General features: G+C 36.5%; 1 protein-coding gene across 3 annotated transcripts in view; it reads right to left on the bottom strand.

Moving 5' to 3' along the window:
* dph6 (diphthamine biosynthesis 6) overlaps positions 1-15,476 on the bottom strand; it is a 41,769-nt gene extending 26,293 nt beyond the window's left edge. For 2 of the 3 annotated variants that reach the window (XM_018727266.2, XM_018727265.2), the window contains exons 1-5: positions 15,303-15,453; positions 14,709-14,803; positions 14,289-14,473; positions 4,064-4,137; positions 3,164-3,282 (exon numbers count right to left, since the gene is read on the bottom strand). In XM_018727266.2, coding sequence (XP_018582782.1) covers positions 3,164-3,282; positions 4,064-4,137; positions 14,289-14,473; positions 14,709-14,803; positions 15,303-15,331 — 502 coding nt within the window. In that variant the 5' untranslated portion in view covers positions 15,332-15,453. Of the gene's footprint in view, positions 1-3,163; positions 3,283-4,063; positions 4,138-14,288; positions 14,474-14,708; positions 14,804-15,302 lie in introns of all 3 variants that reach the window. The other variant, XM_018727267.2, reaches the window with a different exon arrangement.
* Between the last annotated feature and the right edge of the window lie 1,485 nt (positions 15,477-16,961).

A 16,961-nucleotide genomic window follows, 5' to 3' on the forward strand; every position in this document is an offset into this window, starting at 1 on the left:
ATTTTAGTTTTTAAAATAAAGAGGTACCATTAGAAGGAAAGTTAATTTACCACCTGAAACACTAAAATTGGAAGCAAAAATATAAGGGTTCCATTATCATCCACTCTGGAGGAATGAAAATTTAAAGCAAAAGATAAGATTTAAAATAAAGGTCAAATTTGTCTGAATCCTTATCAGAATTTCAGTGACAATGTAAAAGATTACCCTAGATGCATTCACAATTCAAAAGGCAATCTTCACTGAATGAATTAAAAATAAAAAAAAAAAACTTTCAAATATAACCTTATCATATGTATCTCCCTGTCTTACAAGGACTTTATCCTTTGTGAGAAAAATCTAAAGATCCTGATCATGACAGCAAATCGAAATTTTAACAGGACTATATTAGCAAGCACACGCATTGTGCACTAATCAATAGCACATTTTCAAAGTCTCAACAAGTAAAATCTAAATTATAAAATTGGTTTTAATCTCAAACATGAGCACTTAAGCAGGAGTCAATGAAAAAGTCCTGAAATTCATTAACGTGCTCATTCAGAAAATTCTGTGGTTTCAACACTTCAAAATGTATGAAACGATATGTTATGGAGCTGCGGAAGAAATGCAAGACCATGAAATGCAAGACACTGAAATGCAAATCCAGCAATGGTGGTGACTGAGAAAATGCAAACAAGATGCAGAACAGAGGTGAAAATTCAAACAAAGTGATTTTTGAAGCACACCAGCAATGTTGTTCTTCTGATATCAACTCTGGGGCAGAGGTAATGTGTCTGGAAGTGGATGACATGCTTCATGTTATTTCTAAGCAGGATAAAGGAGGAAAAGTTTTGAAAAAATGTGAAAGGTACACACAAAAATCGTCATCCAAGTGTCAAAAACTGCAAGAGTACTGTAACAAAGCAACAATAAGGTAAAAACGGTAAGCAGGGATTTTTGGAAAGATGATTAAAAAGAGCCAAGCATCACTCTGCTTCATGTCATGAAATTTTGGCCACTGCAGCAATGAAAGTCTACATGTATAAAAGACTTTATCCTATGTTGCAAATTCCCAGATAAAGTATTATATAAACCATAAGAACAGATAAAATAAAAATATTAACATGCATGAACGCTATGCTATTTAATAGAGTTTTATTCTAGTTTTTTCCACTAATTGTATACTAACAAATATAGAATAATAATATAAACACATCTTAATAGTACATTTTCACACTGTACTGTTATTTTCACACTGTACTGTTATTTTCACTTTCATTTCTTAATTTAATTTTGCTTTCTTGTTTTGCACCACCAAATACTCACATTTTTGCTTACTTGATATCCATAGTAAAGGAAAGGAACTTGAAAGTAATCACAAATAACATGTTGTATAATTAAACAACATTAACTGAGATGATGACAAATGGAAGTGTAAGGAAACATTATGACCAAACTTAGGACTCAAAAATAATATACTGGGATTCCTTGATTCACAAACTTGTCTCTTGGCTTTCCAACTTTAAATTTACGAAGCAAAAATCAATAATTTTAACATAAATCAATAAAATTTATGTTAAGCGTGTCCAGAAAAAAAAATCTGCACATCACGCCTGCATCCAGGTCTCTCCATCTATTGTCTGTCAAGAATGTGAGCGCGTTGTTTTAAAAGCAGGGCATTATGGGAAGCGTATGAAACTGCACAGGTGTTTGTCGGCAAAATTGGGTTTTTTATTTATTCGAATGACTCCAGAGACAGCAGAGCAATTAGCAGAAAGAGTTTAGCTGACAGTTTTCTCAGGTATGTGTGTGTATTTTGGAAGCAGTGCGTCATTTTTGAAAATTGTTCACAATAAACGAGACATGCTCAGTGGATCCCTGCTTGGTTTATTGTAAATACAAATGTAACTGTAAATGTAACTGAAAATTTCTTCAGGGATGCCAGTGCATTTTTCCCAATTAAAATGGGAAACAATGGGAAATTAAATAATAATAATGAATTTTGCTGTCTGAAATGCTGTTATCCTTAACATTATGAGGAACAGATTAAGTTTGTAAATTGAGGAATGCCTGTAATGAGGGTGTTGGGATGGCTATTGCTAGCACGGATTGTCTTAAATTGTCTCAAGTTGCACCTGTAGTAGGCAGAGAACAACATGCATTATGTGCTGTAATGGCCTAGTGCTACTTTAAAGATTAATTCAACATGAATACATATAAAAATCAACTTATTTTTCATGCACTGTAAAATTTCACACAGAAAATAAGAATGATTGCTTTTGTCTGTCAAATTCTACTACAATGCCCCCTGGATTTGGTTTGCAACATAAAGCAATGTAGCTAAAAGATTATTTTTTGTGATGTGGTTAATCATTACCCAGGAAATCAAACAATAAGTTATCTGAAAAAGTGTAATTGTTTAAACTTCCAAGAAAAGACATTAGATGTTCCACATATATGGTAAATGATCTTCACAAAGACCAGGTTATTTCAGATTAGTTAAAGGTAAAATTTAGGACAGAGAGAATAGTAAAGTCAAAGTTATTTCCACAATTTTTCCACAGTCCACTGCAAAAATACTTAACACATATTACATAACACAGCTGTATAACTGCTATTTTTCACCATGTTAAAAACAATGGATAAGTTGCCAAAAATACACAAAAAAGCATGTTGCTACTAAAAGTGCTGTAGAGACTAGAAAAAAGAAACGGTGATATTTTTTGTGCTGACGTGATAGGTTCAGTTACTTCTCTTCTTAATATTAAGTTAAAATACTTTGATTTAGGACACATTATATTTAGTTTTTGGGGCATTACATTATTATGATTGCCTGTCTGCCCCTCAAATTACAAAAACAGTTATCTGCAAAACACGATGCCTCAAAGAGCAAGGTGTTGTAGGACTGCATCTATCATTCCGTGAGGCAAAAGACTACAGTTCTTCATACTGCTGAAATGGAGAAAAATCTTTTGAAATCTTATTCTGACAAAATCAGATGGCATTTAAGTAGTATAGATATGTTTTACGAGTAATGCTAATAATTTTCTTGATTTTGTATGTTGTTTATTGTACTTTTTGCACAAATATGTACAGTATATGCAGATAGGTCTTTTTATAAAAATAGGCATACTATGATGCTGTTTAGGGAAACTTTCTAATCTCTAGATGTAGCCAAAACACATACCAAATGCTGCCACTTTGATGATCATGGCATGAAGATCACTTGATATGATTTCTCGAAGTAGGCTTTCCTGGTCTTTCCGCCACAAGTAGGCCAAAGGCTGAAGCTGCAGCCGCACACACCTATTAGAGGAGAAAAGGAAAAAGACTCAGACACCCGAAACAAACTAAAAATAAAGGACAAATAGCTCTTTAGCGCCATTTAATATAAAATAGATTTATAAGGTGCATGTACCTTATCCTTTCTGATGGAAGGTTTTTTGTGTAGAGAATAGTGTCAATTAAAAGTTTAAATGCGATAGTGTAATGATGCCCTTTATACACTCCTGTCTGTCATTCACTCAGATAACCCAAGACAACTAAACCAAACCAAGCCTTGCAAATCTTTTTACATTAAGTGTCTGACATATGAAAAGGAAACAATATGAGACTGACAGTGGTATTTGTTAATATGCAGAGTGCACTATCATGGCAACACAAAATGAGCAGAGCTTGTCACAGACTATGTGAGAAATCTGAAGGCCAGGTGTTTGATAACCCTGATCTGAGGATAAGGAGGACTTCAGAGACCAGAATAAAAAGTCAGAAATCAACAGACATTAAGCAATAAAAATTCTTTGCTTTGTCTTTGGTCACTCAAGTATAAATTGACTATAGAGCTTTATCTAGCCCTTTGCATTTCTGGTTTACATCTATGGCATACATGAGCAAATCATACTGTAATTATGATACCTGATTTTGATTAAATATGATATCAAATATCATTCTCCTTTTCACAGTAACAAAAACACTGCTCCAAATCTGGCTGTGTTGGATTACATGTTAGGGTGTAAACTAGTGTGATAACATGCTAATGAAACTGAGGCAAGGACTGCACAGTTGAACTAAGGCCAAGTCTACATACACATTTTCCACTCTAACTCTTTGGTAGTCCGAAAGAATGGCCCCCACAGACACAGCATCAACATCTTCTTTGTCCTGGAAAAAACAGCAAAATAATTGGTCTATAAACTTATGAAAATACATGCTTAACAATTTTTTTTTTTTTACAACCACTGAAACATTTACCACCATGTTTAGATCTTGCTCACAACCTATATCAAAATTCATTTTGTTAGTGTTAATTTCAAGCTTAGTTAACACTTGATAGTTTATTAACTTTATTTTATGGTTTATCTACAATTATGAACATTTATATAATACACTGATACAAATTAAATGAAACTAGAATAACTAGTTTTCTGTTCCCTCAAACTGATTTGGTTGGATACAACTTGAATACCTGGGACTTGACAAATAATGTGCATATCAAACTCATTTTTTAGTAAAGAAATTCAATGATTTAAATTCAGTTTCATCAGACACATCCATAAATGCAGCGATTCACAAAAAACCAAGGTTGCAACACTGAGTTACCATCACTGAAAAAAAAAGGTGTTTAAAAAAGAAACAGAATCATGGAGGCAGTACCCTGCAGCTTTATTAGTAGATTACATGGGCTGTAATTATAAATGGGGGCAATCCTAAATGGATAAATGTAGAAGTAGCCAGTAAATTACCTTCCAGCCATTATCAATTTCCCAGGCTACTGGTACTTACGATAACCCTTTCCCTGTGGTCTTTCCTGCAATTTTTCTCTGCCTGATAAACATGCTGATTAAAAAGAGCACTGTGTAAACCTCTGATACTTTTTAAATGAAATCCATGCCCAGCCTTGGGGCTGCAGCTACTTTCCACAAAACGTGTCAGCTAATCAGATGAAGAATATATATGTATGGTTGGATCAGAGACATAGCAGCCCCAGGCAGCACCAGAAACAAGGGTGAGACAGCATTCAAATCCTCACGACAAAACTATTCCACACATAAAACAGTCTTTTAATTGCATTGTAATTCACAGGACTTGTGAAAATTTGTGTGATAATGACTGTTACATGAATGTTCACACTAATACCATCATTACCTAAGACATAAAAAATGGGCACAAAAAACTGGAACACGTTAATTTCAGCAGATAACTGAGGAACAGATAAAACTGACATTTCAAACTTTATGAACTCTGTCATGACATAACTGTGACAATTCAGAGCTGTTAAGTAAGAACTGCAGGCGAACTGCTCCAAGCTGTGCAAGCAATAAAAAAAAAAGATTGTTACAAATTTTATTTTGGCTTTAACACGGAGCATTTCTGGTCGTGCCACCAAGTCGAAGCTGAGTCATAACGACCACTTGCTATTGCCTTCTTCCATGCATGTCTGCAGGATGCAAACAGGGAAAAACATGCAAATTCCACATGCGCTTACTCAGGAATGACATTTTTAAGTTAAGCCTGCAGCATTTTTAAAGATACTTGCTTAGGTAAATTTTATGAAATGTTATCTGTCCTACGTACAGTGAAGAGAGCAATTCCAATTCAGACTGAACATTTTTCAGTAGAGAACAGGCACCCAAACCTTTAAGAGCTGGCAAATGCAAAAGCAATATACTTTCTTATAAATCCCAGTCAATTGCGGTATTATACAAGAGATGCAATAATGAAAATACAGAGGATAACCTTTAAAATTTGCATTGCAACGAATGAAAGTACTGAGCTCATTACAGCAATTACTTTCATTAACTGCTGGATTTGTTCAATTAAATCCTAAAAAGCCTTTCTCCACAATGAATGTACTCAGCTAAGTAATAAAGAGATCTGACAATTCAAGCTAAAAAAGACAAAGACATTAGGTACTTTGATTCTCTCTCTTAGTTCCTATTATATATTCAGGACATATAATAAAAATATTTTAGCAGGACATTTAGTACAAGGATCTTTTATCATCTTTAAACAAGCACTGTCAAGATGATAAGTTGACAGACGACTCTTGTCTGAATATCCTGTTCAACTTTCTCTGCCGCAAAAACCGTTCACTCTATAAACCCCCCAAACTGTCAATATACAGTTTTTAAACTATTTTGGCCACTCTAGGTAAGTCAGGACAAATCTGTCACTAACATGATTATATTTATTCCTTTCCCTTGCATTTTTCTCCAAAGCAGCTTATAATTTTACAACTACATACAACAATTACCTCTAACAATTTATACAGGTGAAACTTGAACCTAGAACCTTCAATTCCAAAAGCAGCAGCTCTAACTACTACACTACCTACTGCCAAAATCTGCAATATATCATGAATAAACTTACTGGAGAAACAGGGCTAAAATGCTACCAATAATTAAACGGCAGGATGAACAAAGGGTGAAAATCTTTTTTCCCCTTTAGGACAATTACTATACAATTTATTTGCGTATAGCATTCTGAAGACTACTGAAGACATACAGCACAGTTTTGTAGGAGACATTATATGTTAATGAAGTCCTTCTAAGACACTAAGGACAAAGAAAACAGTTAAAAATATATATCTGCAAAAATACAAAATAGATTTCTCAATAGTGTACTATTTTGCTGGAATTAAACTGCCAGGAACTATGCAACAGAAAGCACAGAATTTAAGACGGTAAACAATGTATACCATAAATACTGTGGGTGTCAGTTTTGTACTTACAGGAGTAGTGTAGTGGTTATAACTGCTGCCTTTGGAACCAGAGATCGCAGGTTTAAATCCCACCTCCAGCTGTAGTACTCTTGAGCAAGGTACTTACCCAAAATTGCTCCAGTAGAAGAGAATTACTATCCACCCATCCATTGTCAACAACTGCTTGTCCCGAATGGGGTTGCAGTGAGCCAGAGCCTTGCCCAGCAACACAGGGCGCAAGGCCAAAGGGGGAGGGGACACACCCAAGACAGGACACAAGGCACCTCAAGCAGGGCTTGAACCCCAGACCCGCTACACAGCGGGCACCAGCTGGGCCCACCGCACCATCATGCCCCCAAAAAGAATTACCCAGCTGTAGATATGGGTAAATAACTTAGGTAGATCAACACTGTAAGCTGCTTTGGAAAAAACATAAATATACTGTTACACTGCATTGATGAAGCTTTGTTTACAACTTAGATTAACGGTTCACTTTGAAAGATCATTTCATTTGTGTGCCTGTAATCCTTGGGTCCTTGGTGAGACCAAGTTAGATGGTGGTTTAAATGCTGCTGTTGTCAGAGTCCTTTGTTTGAGTGAAAAACGGCCAGTAAAATTGAGACACAACCAGAGGACTAAAAACCAGCACAAATTTTCTAAACTAACGGGAAAAATACCTACAGCAAACAACAGAGTATAATTTTACACATGTATCAAGCCTCTTTAACCACACTGTCATTCCCATAATGTTTACAGCTCCTATCTGATTCTTCTGAGTTTGGGTGGTCAACAAGAAGTTGACGAATGTTGCACATATTGGAGGTATGGGACAAATCAGTCAACAAATGGAAATGAATTAGAGTTTGTGAAGATGGTGCATTTGTGTTTTCAAAAATTTTAAAACGGACAATGTTGTTTCAAGTTTCTTATAGTTTTAATTTACAGCAAGTCTTTCATTTACTAAAGCTATGTCTGAACTTCTACAGAACCTACCCTGCAAATAAATAAAGATATTATTATGTTTTTATTGATTGTAAAGATAACAGAATAAACAAACTGGGCAAATGCTGATCTGGATTGCATATGTTCATGTGATGAATTGGTCATTAATCAAGAGGAGGCAGCTCTGGAGATTATGGATTTTTTATTTTCAGTAATGTTAAAGTAGACTTAATGTTGTTTCAGGTTATTAAAGATGATAATTTCTACGATGAACAGCTGTCCACCCTGCCTCACGCCCTGTTTCCAGGATAAGCTCTGGAAAAACAGTAACTTTATTAAGCTTTTATTGATTGTGATGTAGTGGTTGAATTTATGAGCAAATCAAGTTAGATCAACTTCCAGTCCCAGTTGCTTTTGTAAATTGAGGACTCAGGGTAATAATTTTACAAAATACCCCAATGACATGCAATGACACTTTTCATCTGTACTGCAATTGATGTTCTTGCCCAAAAATCATAATAAAGACATGCATCTGGGGTTTATACACATTATTTCAACCCATCATTTTTTTTTTTAACACATTATATTGTTATTACTTTGCTATACATATCACACAAAGTAAAGATGTGTGAGCAAAAACAAGGCAATCTATGAAAAACTATCAAATACGAAGTCAACAAGTCACACTATTTCAGACACAGTATCTCGAAGAAAATATTAGCTATACCTGGCTTTCAGAAGATTTGAAGTAAATATCCTTAAGCTATATCTACAATTCATCTCGGTGTCTGGAAGAAATTTCTCTATTAGAACAATGTTTAACCAGTGTTACTTATGCCCTTGGCAAGGCAAGATAAGGTTATCTGTTTCCATCACCACAAAACAAGACTGAGCAAAGAACAGTGGGGGGAGATGCACAAATGACAAAAGCTTAAGGCACAACCCTTTATCTAATGTTTATTTGACTGTTAGTGTTCAAGGGAAATGTTTGTGTCTAATAGATCCTGTCCTGCCACTCCACACCAAAAGAAAACAATACAGTGCCTGTTATCAGCAGAAAAATGCTATCACTCCACATGAGCAAAACAACCGTGGAATGCACTAATTCCACCACCAGCACTGGGAATTCTTTTCATTATTCAACAACACTAGAAGCTAAGGGGGAAAATGTTTCATGTGACAGAGTTAGAATTTTGTTTACAGTTAACATCATACATCTAAAACAGGGAAATCCAGGCTGATTTCGGAATGTTTGCTGTTATGAACACAAGAGGTCACGGATATGAAATTCTAAGACAACACTAAATTTCTTCTTAAAGGGTAACGGAAATAAAGAACAGGTTCTTCATCTGAAAAAGAAAACATTCTGAAAAGCTTCAGCCTTCATAGTTTATGGCACATACGATTCATACAGAAACTAATGAATAAACGGAATCCTTCATAAGTGCGCGCTAATGCATTGGTAATGAGCAAACGTCAGATTTTCTAACATTGCTGCACAGTGCATTTGACACCTCTACACATAGTCAATAAATGGGTCTCCTCTTGCAGTCTTATGGCCTGGGTCAGCAACCACTGCCACAGCAGCCACTAATTCATCCGCAAAAGACATTTCTGCTAAAGGCTCCAGGCAACTCACAAAATGTGAAAGAAACAAACAAAACCAAAATAAACACGTGTGTGTGTGTGTGTCCACCTACCCACTAACCACCCCCTGCTTCCACAGACACACAACACAAAGACTCTACAAGTCTTATGCTATTAAACGCATTTTTGAAAGCATATACTAATATTGATGGCTAATGATAACGAACTCCCAGAGGGAAAAATTTTACATGCTCAGGAGATTGACAGTGCCAGTTTAAATTATTATCAATGTAGATGTACAATATCAGTGAGAAAGCTAAGACAAACAGGGAAACATGAAAAGTAAAATAAATTCCCTCATGCAGTATATTATTTATTCAACAAATTCAGTAGCTAATGTTTCAATAAAGCACAATGGAACAGAACAATTTGTTTCATATAACTCAAATGAAAGAATTACAAATTTAAACCCTTAGACCCTAAACACTTATGTCTGGCAAACGGTAAAAGCAACAAAAGAGACAGTACAGCAAAGAAAACTGGACTGAACTTATAGTATTTGTATTCTGATAGTGGTCTTTGTTCATAATTAAACTAATGTTGTTTTATGTGAAATGTGAAAGTGATGACATGTTACTAGTATATTGCTTAAATATGTAATAAACAAAAACTTCACAGAAAGTAACAGAAAACTGAATTTTGGCAAATGCCTGACTTTATCCAAGTAAATTTCCTCCAATAAACTAAAACTCTGAAGTGCTTTCTTCTGCTATAATCTTAACTGAGAAAGAAATTAAACATTTTACCATTGATTTCTGGGCTTCAAGAAAAAAAGCAAACTACATATAAACATTGTAACACAACCATAGGGGGCACTATTGACTTGTAACCAAATACATTAATTTATTAAAAAGAAAAACACAGATACACGTTGGTTCACCAGGCTGTTAAAAATTGAGGCTATTAAAGAATTCCACAACAAAACATATCTCATTCTTGAAAACTTTCCAGAAAGACAACTGAATTCTTAATCACATTTGACCTGTTAGTGCTCAATCAAGAAGCTACATATATTTTGGTTAAAATGTACTGCAGGTATGAAAATAATTTTCAAGAAATGCAATTTCCTTTGTAACTCAGAATCAGTAAGAAATAGGGAGAGGAAGTTTTTTAGTTATATGACAAATAATATGTCAGTGAAGAAAGATGTTCCTACTAATAAGTTAGTAAGGTATCTACTAGAAATTTACTTATATAGCTTCATCATTAGTAGGCACAATGAAAATCTCATAATGCATGTTGCTGGAAAGGGAAGAGATCTGCATTTATGAAGCAACATGTTGAGTACATAGTTCAGACAGAGTGGTAAACAATGTGGGGATGGCATATGTTCCAGTCTTCAGGGAAAATCCACTGTAGTCAAAGACCATGCTCTTTAGCATTAGAGGTCATTGTGGAACCGCTGTGGAAATGGGAAATTAGGAGAACATGAAAATCACGAGACCTGAATGGAACAGGGGAAGAGGGGTGATGAGTAAGGAAGCTGTAGAGAAGCCAGAAGCCCTGAGGCTGGTTAACCAGCCTTTTCCACCCGTCTGGATGTCTGGATATCCATCACTAGGCCCAATAATAAACTAACACATTTCTATGCAACAGATCAGCCACATTTCCAAGCTCTTCTTTCCAAGAAAGCAAAAGCCCTTGTGTACAACATTTCCTCTGTACTAAAGGCAAGAAGAAGTATTTAGTAAAATGCAGCTGTTAACCTTGACAGTAAAAACTCGTGTTTAAGTACACTTTCCCTGGCTGCCCGCAATAAAGTGAGACAATCCAACACACCTGAAACTCTGGCAAATATGACAGAAAGCATTAATGAACACTTCCAGAATACAGGCATGCAGTTTTCTCAGTGTCCAAAATCCAGTTAACAAATCTTTCATAAATCAGTCACGTTTATAAAATTCTCTCTCTGTCAGAACATCAAATTCCGTGCTCTTATTTGAAACATCATTACCTAGAAACAGTACCTAAGACAAGCAATGAGAGCACTTATGAGCAGAACGCCAGTTAAAAAAAAAGGTATTCTGCTAAAGGAAAAAAACAAAACATGCCATCATATCAGAGGTGTTAAGGAGCCATAAGACAGAATAAAGGAAAGGAGAAGAAACCATTTGAAAAATCACAAAATTTTCCTTAATGTTCCTAAAAAATATATTGTGGCCTGTAAAAAACAATGAGTGTCTACCAGTCTGGCTGGTGAACCAAAAAAATTCCCACCCTGATACTGATATCAATTATTTCAGACAAATTAATATTTTCACTGGAGAAAAATCCCTAGTGCCACAGAAGAATGCCTGCCTACCAGCATCCAAAGAAATGGGGCTGCACCTGAGCAAGACTGAAGTAACAAGATTCCACCCAGGGGCTGCTCCTGTCAGCGGGGGCTGTATCCCGCCGAGAATGTGACAGGCAGTCAGCCGAAAAGCAACAAAACCCGATTTCCAGGCAGAAGCTTTCTGACTTAATCTGATTATTTTAGTTCATTATTTTTTCTTTTTTGTGAACTCATTAAGTGCGTGCATGTGAAGTGTCATTTTTATGTTGCTATAATAACAGTAATAATAATAATAATAATAATAATAATAATAATACTAAATTGGGTGCTCCGGATTCTTCCTAAGCCTTCATGTATTTCACTTGAGTGGCTGACTCTAAATTTACTCTTTTGTGTGTGTGAGTGAAAGTTTGTGTGATTGTCCTGCGATAAACTGGTGTCCACCCTGCCTTACACCCATTGCTACTGAGATGAACTTCAGATCTGTGACCCAGCAGCAGGAAAGTGGTTACTAAAAAGGAATAAAGAATATATAAAATACTGTATTGTCTCCTTTCACTAACAGTTAAAAAACACAGTTATGTAAAATTGTTAGGTTTTATACCCTACAAAACTCAGCGCGGCATGCTGGCACAGCAGGAAGCGCTGCCTCATCACAGTGCCTAGGCTCTTTGAAGGTGGCTTGGAATCCACCTCAGTGTGCATGCACTGCAACGCATGTTCTCCTCCTTCTGGGTGGGCCTCTTCTCACAGTTTGAGAACATTTGTTTCACGCTGATTGTGGGCAATTTAAATTGCCCACAGAGTATGAGTTAATGTGTGCATGTGCAGCAACTCTTGAGATGGACTGGCGTCCTGTCCATGGTATACCCCTACTAGCCTAGCACCCAGGGATTTTGGAACAGCCTCTGGACCTCTGTGACCCTAACAAGGAAAAGTGGTTAACGAAAGTGAGTGAGCCTATAATTCTTATAATTACTTTTAAGAATTACTTATGTGTCCGTCATTCTTACACACAAATATATGTCAGGGTAACTCTGTAAGCATAAACTTATGTTTTTGGGATTGGCCCTGGACAAGTGATGATGGATGGATGGATCCATAGGTACACACACATATGTACATACAATCAGAGCAAGCCCAGCATATGACCCAGGATCAGTGCCTTCCCCTCTAAAAATCTGCAATGCAGGCTCTTGTTCACAGGTGTTCCACAGCGCTCATTATCCATTGTACTTCTTTAATTTTAATATAATGTAATTGACTTGCATTGCTTTTTCAGGAATATACTTACATATGTGCATACTTACATTTTCATATAATGAAACATTGTGTGTACATATAAATGTGTGTGTATATACACACACTCACACAACATGAAAATACAAAATCTTGGAAACAAATTACTTTCAGAGTAATGGACACTGCCTAACCATATAGTCCGCTGTTCCAAGTCTGATCTAAAGCTATATGAATTATCCTGAATTTTAAATTGCTTTGAAGAAAGGTGTCTCCAAGATGTAAATTTGAGTGCATCAATTTAACTAATCTCAGTTGGAAATAACTTTCTTTTATAAATAAAAACAAAAAGAATATAACAGAGCACTTGCATATTTGCAAATTTGTAACTCCACTTAAGTCACCTTGAAGAAAGTCTTTAGCTAAAAAAAACATAAAGACTGATAAGATGCATTAGGAACACTGCCAATCCAAAACTTTTTTGCAATTTTGTTTGCAATTATTTTAAACCTGAAAGGAAGTGTAAGATGAACTATTAGGCTAACAAGCATGCTTGGTTTTTCAAAACTGCTACAAAAAATCCCTTTAAATCACTCAACATATTAATTTAACTCATATCTAACAAGGGTATATACTAAGGAAATCTGATGTATTCTTGCTTTCCAGAATCTGATTTGCAAAATAAAATATAGTTAGCTAATATTAATGCAATGTCAGCAAGTATGCAACCCTGGACCTAAGTTCTGCAGTCATGTTCTGTATAGTTGTAACTTGCATGAAAAGGCTTAAGAAGCATTGTCTTTTAACCATAAAGAACTAGCATAACGAAATGTAAGGTCTATTAAATATGGTAGCGCTAAAAATATGAGCACATTACTTACAGATGACTGACAATACTGGTTTCTGTATAATAACGCAGGACAAGAATAGGAAAAGTTAGTAAATTCTATCGCCCACGTTGCCATTGAACTAACACATATAAATGAAGCAAAATAAGCACATTAGAGCATTCAAAATTTTTATTCAATTCATATAATTTTCAAATTGACCTTTAATTAGAATAACTTATAATTAGTCCAGTGCCTTATAATTACTCCTAATTACAGCACCTAAATGCATGCTTCACACACCTATAATGGGATCTGGCAGTCATGTTTAATTGATATGGGTTATGCTGTTCTGAAAGAACATAAAACAAGTACACTGCAGGAACATTTTAGCTGGTAAAATATTCTTTGTCCAATACTGAACATTTGACAGCCAGTCCAAAACTTGATGAACAGAACTCTGTCCATGCAGTCAAATTAATTTCCTCATGGACCAGATGTCTTGGTTTCCCTTCCAATCCCATCCTCTAACTTAGATGGCATTTTATGTTAACTGCCATTACTGCATATTCTAACATGTTTCCCTTGACGAACATAATCAGTACAGGCATTTCCTCAATACACTGCAGTCTTCACTTTTGTATGATTTAAGAAACTAGAGAGGGCCCATTTCCATCTTTACCTTGACCAGCTTCAGCAGATGGTACAGGTCCTCCACTTCATCGCCATCTCTCTTTCTGTACTCCCTTCCAGTATCAAGGCTTGACCCCTCAATGGTACGCCGGTACAAAGGAAGGCCCATGGCCTCTGCATATAGGTTGATGGCCTGATGACCCACCGTCTGATACATATAACTGTCTAATTCATCTGCAATAAAACACAGTAAATTAGCATTGCTTCATATATCTCATAGCATCCTGCCATGCATAACAAGTAATAAAAAAAATGAGCTTAAACTGATACAATAACCTGTATGATGATATTAATCTTTTGCTAACTGACAACTTTGTCCATGATGATGGTTCAGGATTGGATTAGGGTTAGTATTACTAAATGCTATATCATCTTCTGCAGCTTTCATAGGACGAGTAGTAGAACTCACCAGTGTTTTCAACAGGGCACAGGTTGGCAAGAGCCACTATTTGATGTCCTGCAGCTACACACTGCATCATATTGTAGCAGCTGTCTTTCCCACCACTGCAACAGAGAAAGAGAAGCCAGGATTCAATCATTATATGATCATGCTGACAAACACTGAACGACAGATAATCCCAAAAAGTGAGTTCCCTAATTATTTCTACACGACTACTAGGTGATTTCCACAACACATACAAGTAAACCGCAGTATTTTACTGTTCAACGTGTACGTGTTTGCTGACAGCACTGTAAATTTGTGTAGGAATGAAGAAGAATGTGGGGCCAGGGACTGCAACTACTAAGCTAACTTGTTTTACTCTAGCAACACGATACTACCTTCTAAATTACAGCCTTCTTAAGAACATTGGCATGATGTTATTTCTAGTATTTGAGAAAGTTTCAACAGTATTTCGATGATTTCGTGAAACACTGTCTTGACGAGATTCGACGCCGGGCTTCGCGTTCTGACAGAACAGAAGTTCAAGTTCAAGTTGTTCTGTTGTCGCTAAATTGCCAGCATCCTCCCGCTTTATACATAGTATTTGAAACTGTGAGTTACCTTATCAACGCGACCACTTTCAATTTCATTTTACCTATTTAACGGGTTTACTAAACCAATAACTTAAGCAGTAAGAGAAGCCAAAACACTTCCTAACCACACTGTTCAGCGTTGAAAACGCGCTGCAACACGCACGAGTCTCGCTGTGAAGCTGCAGTCAAGACCCCAATACAGGGCATCCAAATGCGCGCCGGTTTAAAAACCGTCAAAACAGAACGTGGACGAACTTCTGTCTGGCAAAAACTGAGGCTCCTGCCGTCTGGTATGTAAATGAGCGGTGGTTTAAAACGGGCCAAACCAGAACGTGCTCGAGCCTCGTTAGTAATGAAGTTACCACTGTTAGGTGCCCAACGACGCGCCGGTTTCAAAAAAGAAGGGGAAAAAAAAAAAAAAAAAACCACCACTTCACTTACTTTATGTGGACCTTCTAACAAAAGTATATAGCTGTTGTATTAAAATGATATAGTATATCGATAGTGCATTTAGGACGAAGTTGGAAAAGCCTGGGGATTTTCAAGGGGATTTCATTTTGTTTTTCAAATTTCATTTGTAGTGCCCAGAAGTTAGTATGTTATTGGTGCACTCACTGTAACTGTTGTGAAATAGTACTGTATTGTCATTAAGGCTCTGAAAGTGTTGGATTTGGGCATACTGACAGTATTCTGAATACTCACTGGTGTATGGGTTTGGCTAAACATAAGCTTAACACGTTCCTCTTCTAACAAATGATTATTGCCCTGTGTTTGAACAAATTCAACTTTGTCTCTGAACTGGGAACAACAGGTAGCTACTGCGGTGGTTAGACCTGCTGATTTGAGCTCGAAGAACCAAGTTTGTAATCGCACGTCTTCATTTAATATGCTTGAGCAAGCAACTAACTCTAAATTACTCCACTAAAAAGAGTCACCTGCAGTATAAATGTTTATAAAAATATATAATATATATTATATATATATATATATATATAAAAATAAAAGTTTAACAATGCATGTTGTTTTGAAGAAAAGTGTCAGCTAAATGTATAAATATAGCTGAATATAGATATAACTGGTGTTATGGGTTTCAAGAGGACATCATCACTGCTGTTAGGAACGGAGCCCTGCCAATTTCGAGGCTGTACAACCACAAGTAATTCGGTTGTCGTGTTCTTGAAACTATCTGTTTCACAAGCTGTACATTGCAGCATTTCTATCCTTCAACAAACCCAGAGAGATTCCATCATGGAAAATGACGACCAAGACCAGCCCTCAGTGCTTTTTCTGTTGGTTCTTTTCCAAACATGCCTGTCAAAAAGTATCTCATATCACAGGCCCGTGATATAGGATTTAAGCTACTACCAGTTTAAGATGGTATGCCCCCTCCAGGTAAGGGGAGAGAATTTGGCCCAGGTGGAGGAGTTCAAGTAACTTGGGGTCTTGTTCACGAGTGAGGGAAGGAGGGAGCGCGAGACCGGCCGCAGACCGGGAGCAGCGGCAGCAGTAATGCGGTCGCTGTACCGGACTGTAGTCGTGAAAGGGGAGTTGAGTCAAAAGGCAAAGGTCTCCGTTTACCGGTCGACCTACGTCCCTACCCTCGCCAACGGTCACGAACTCTGGGTAACGACCGAAAGAATAAGACTGCGGATACAAGCGGCTGAAATGAGTTTTCTCCGCAGGGTGT

This window comes from Scleropages formosus, chromosome 15 (genome assembly GCF_900964775.1).
Source record: "Scleropages formosus chromosome 15, fSclFor1.1, whole genome shotgun sequence".
NCBI classification, from domain to species: Eukaryota; Metazoa; Chordata; class Actinopteri; order Osteoglossiformes; family Osteoglossidae; genus Scleropages; species Scleropages formosus.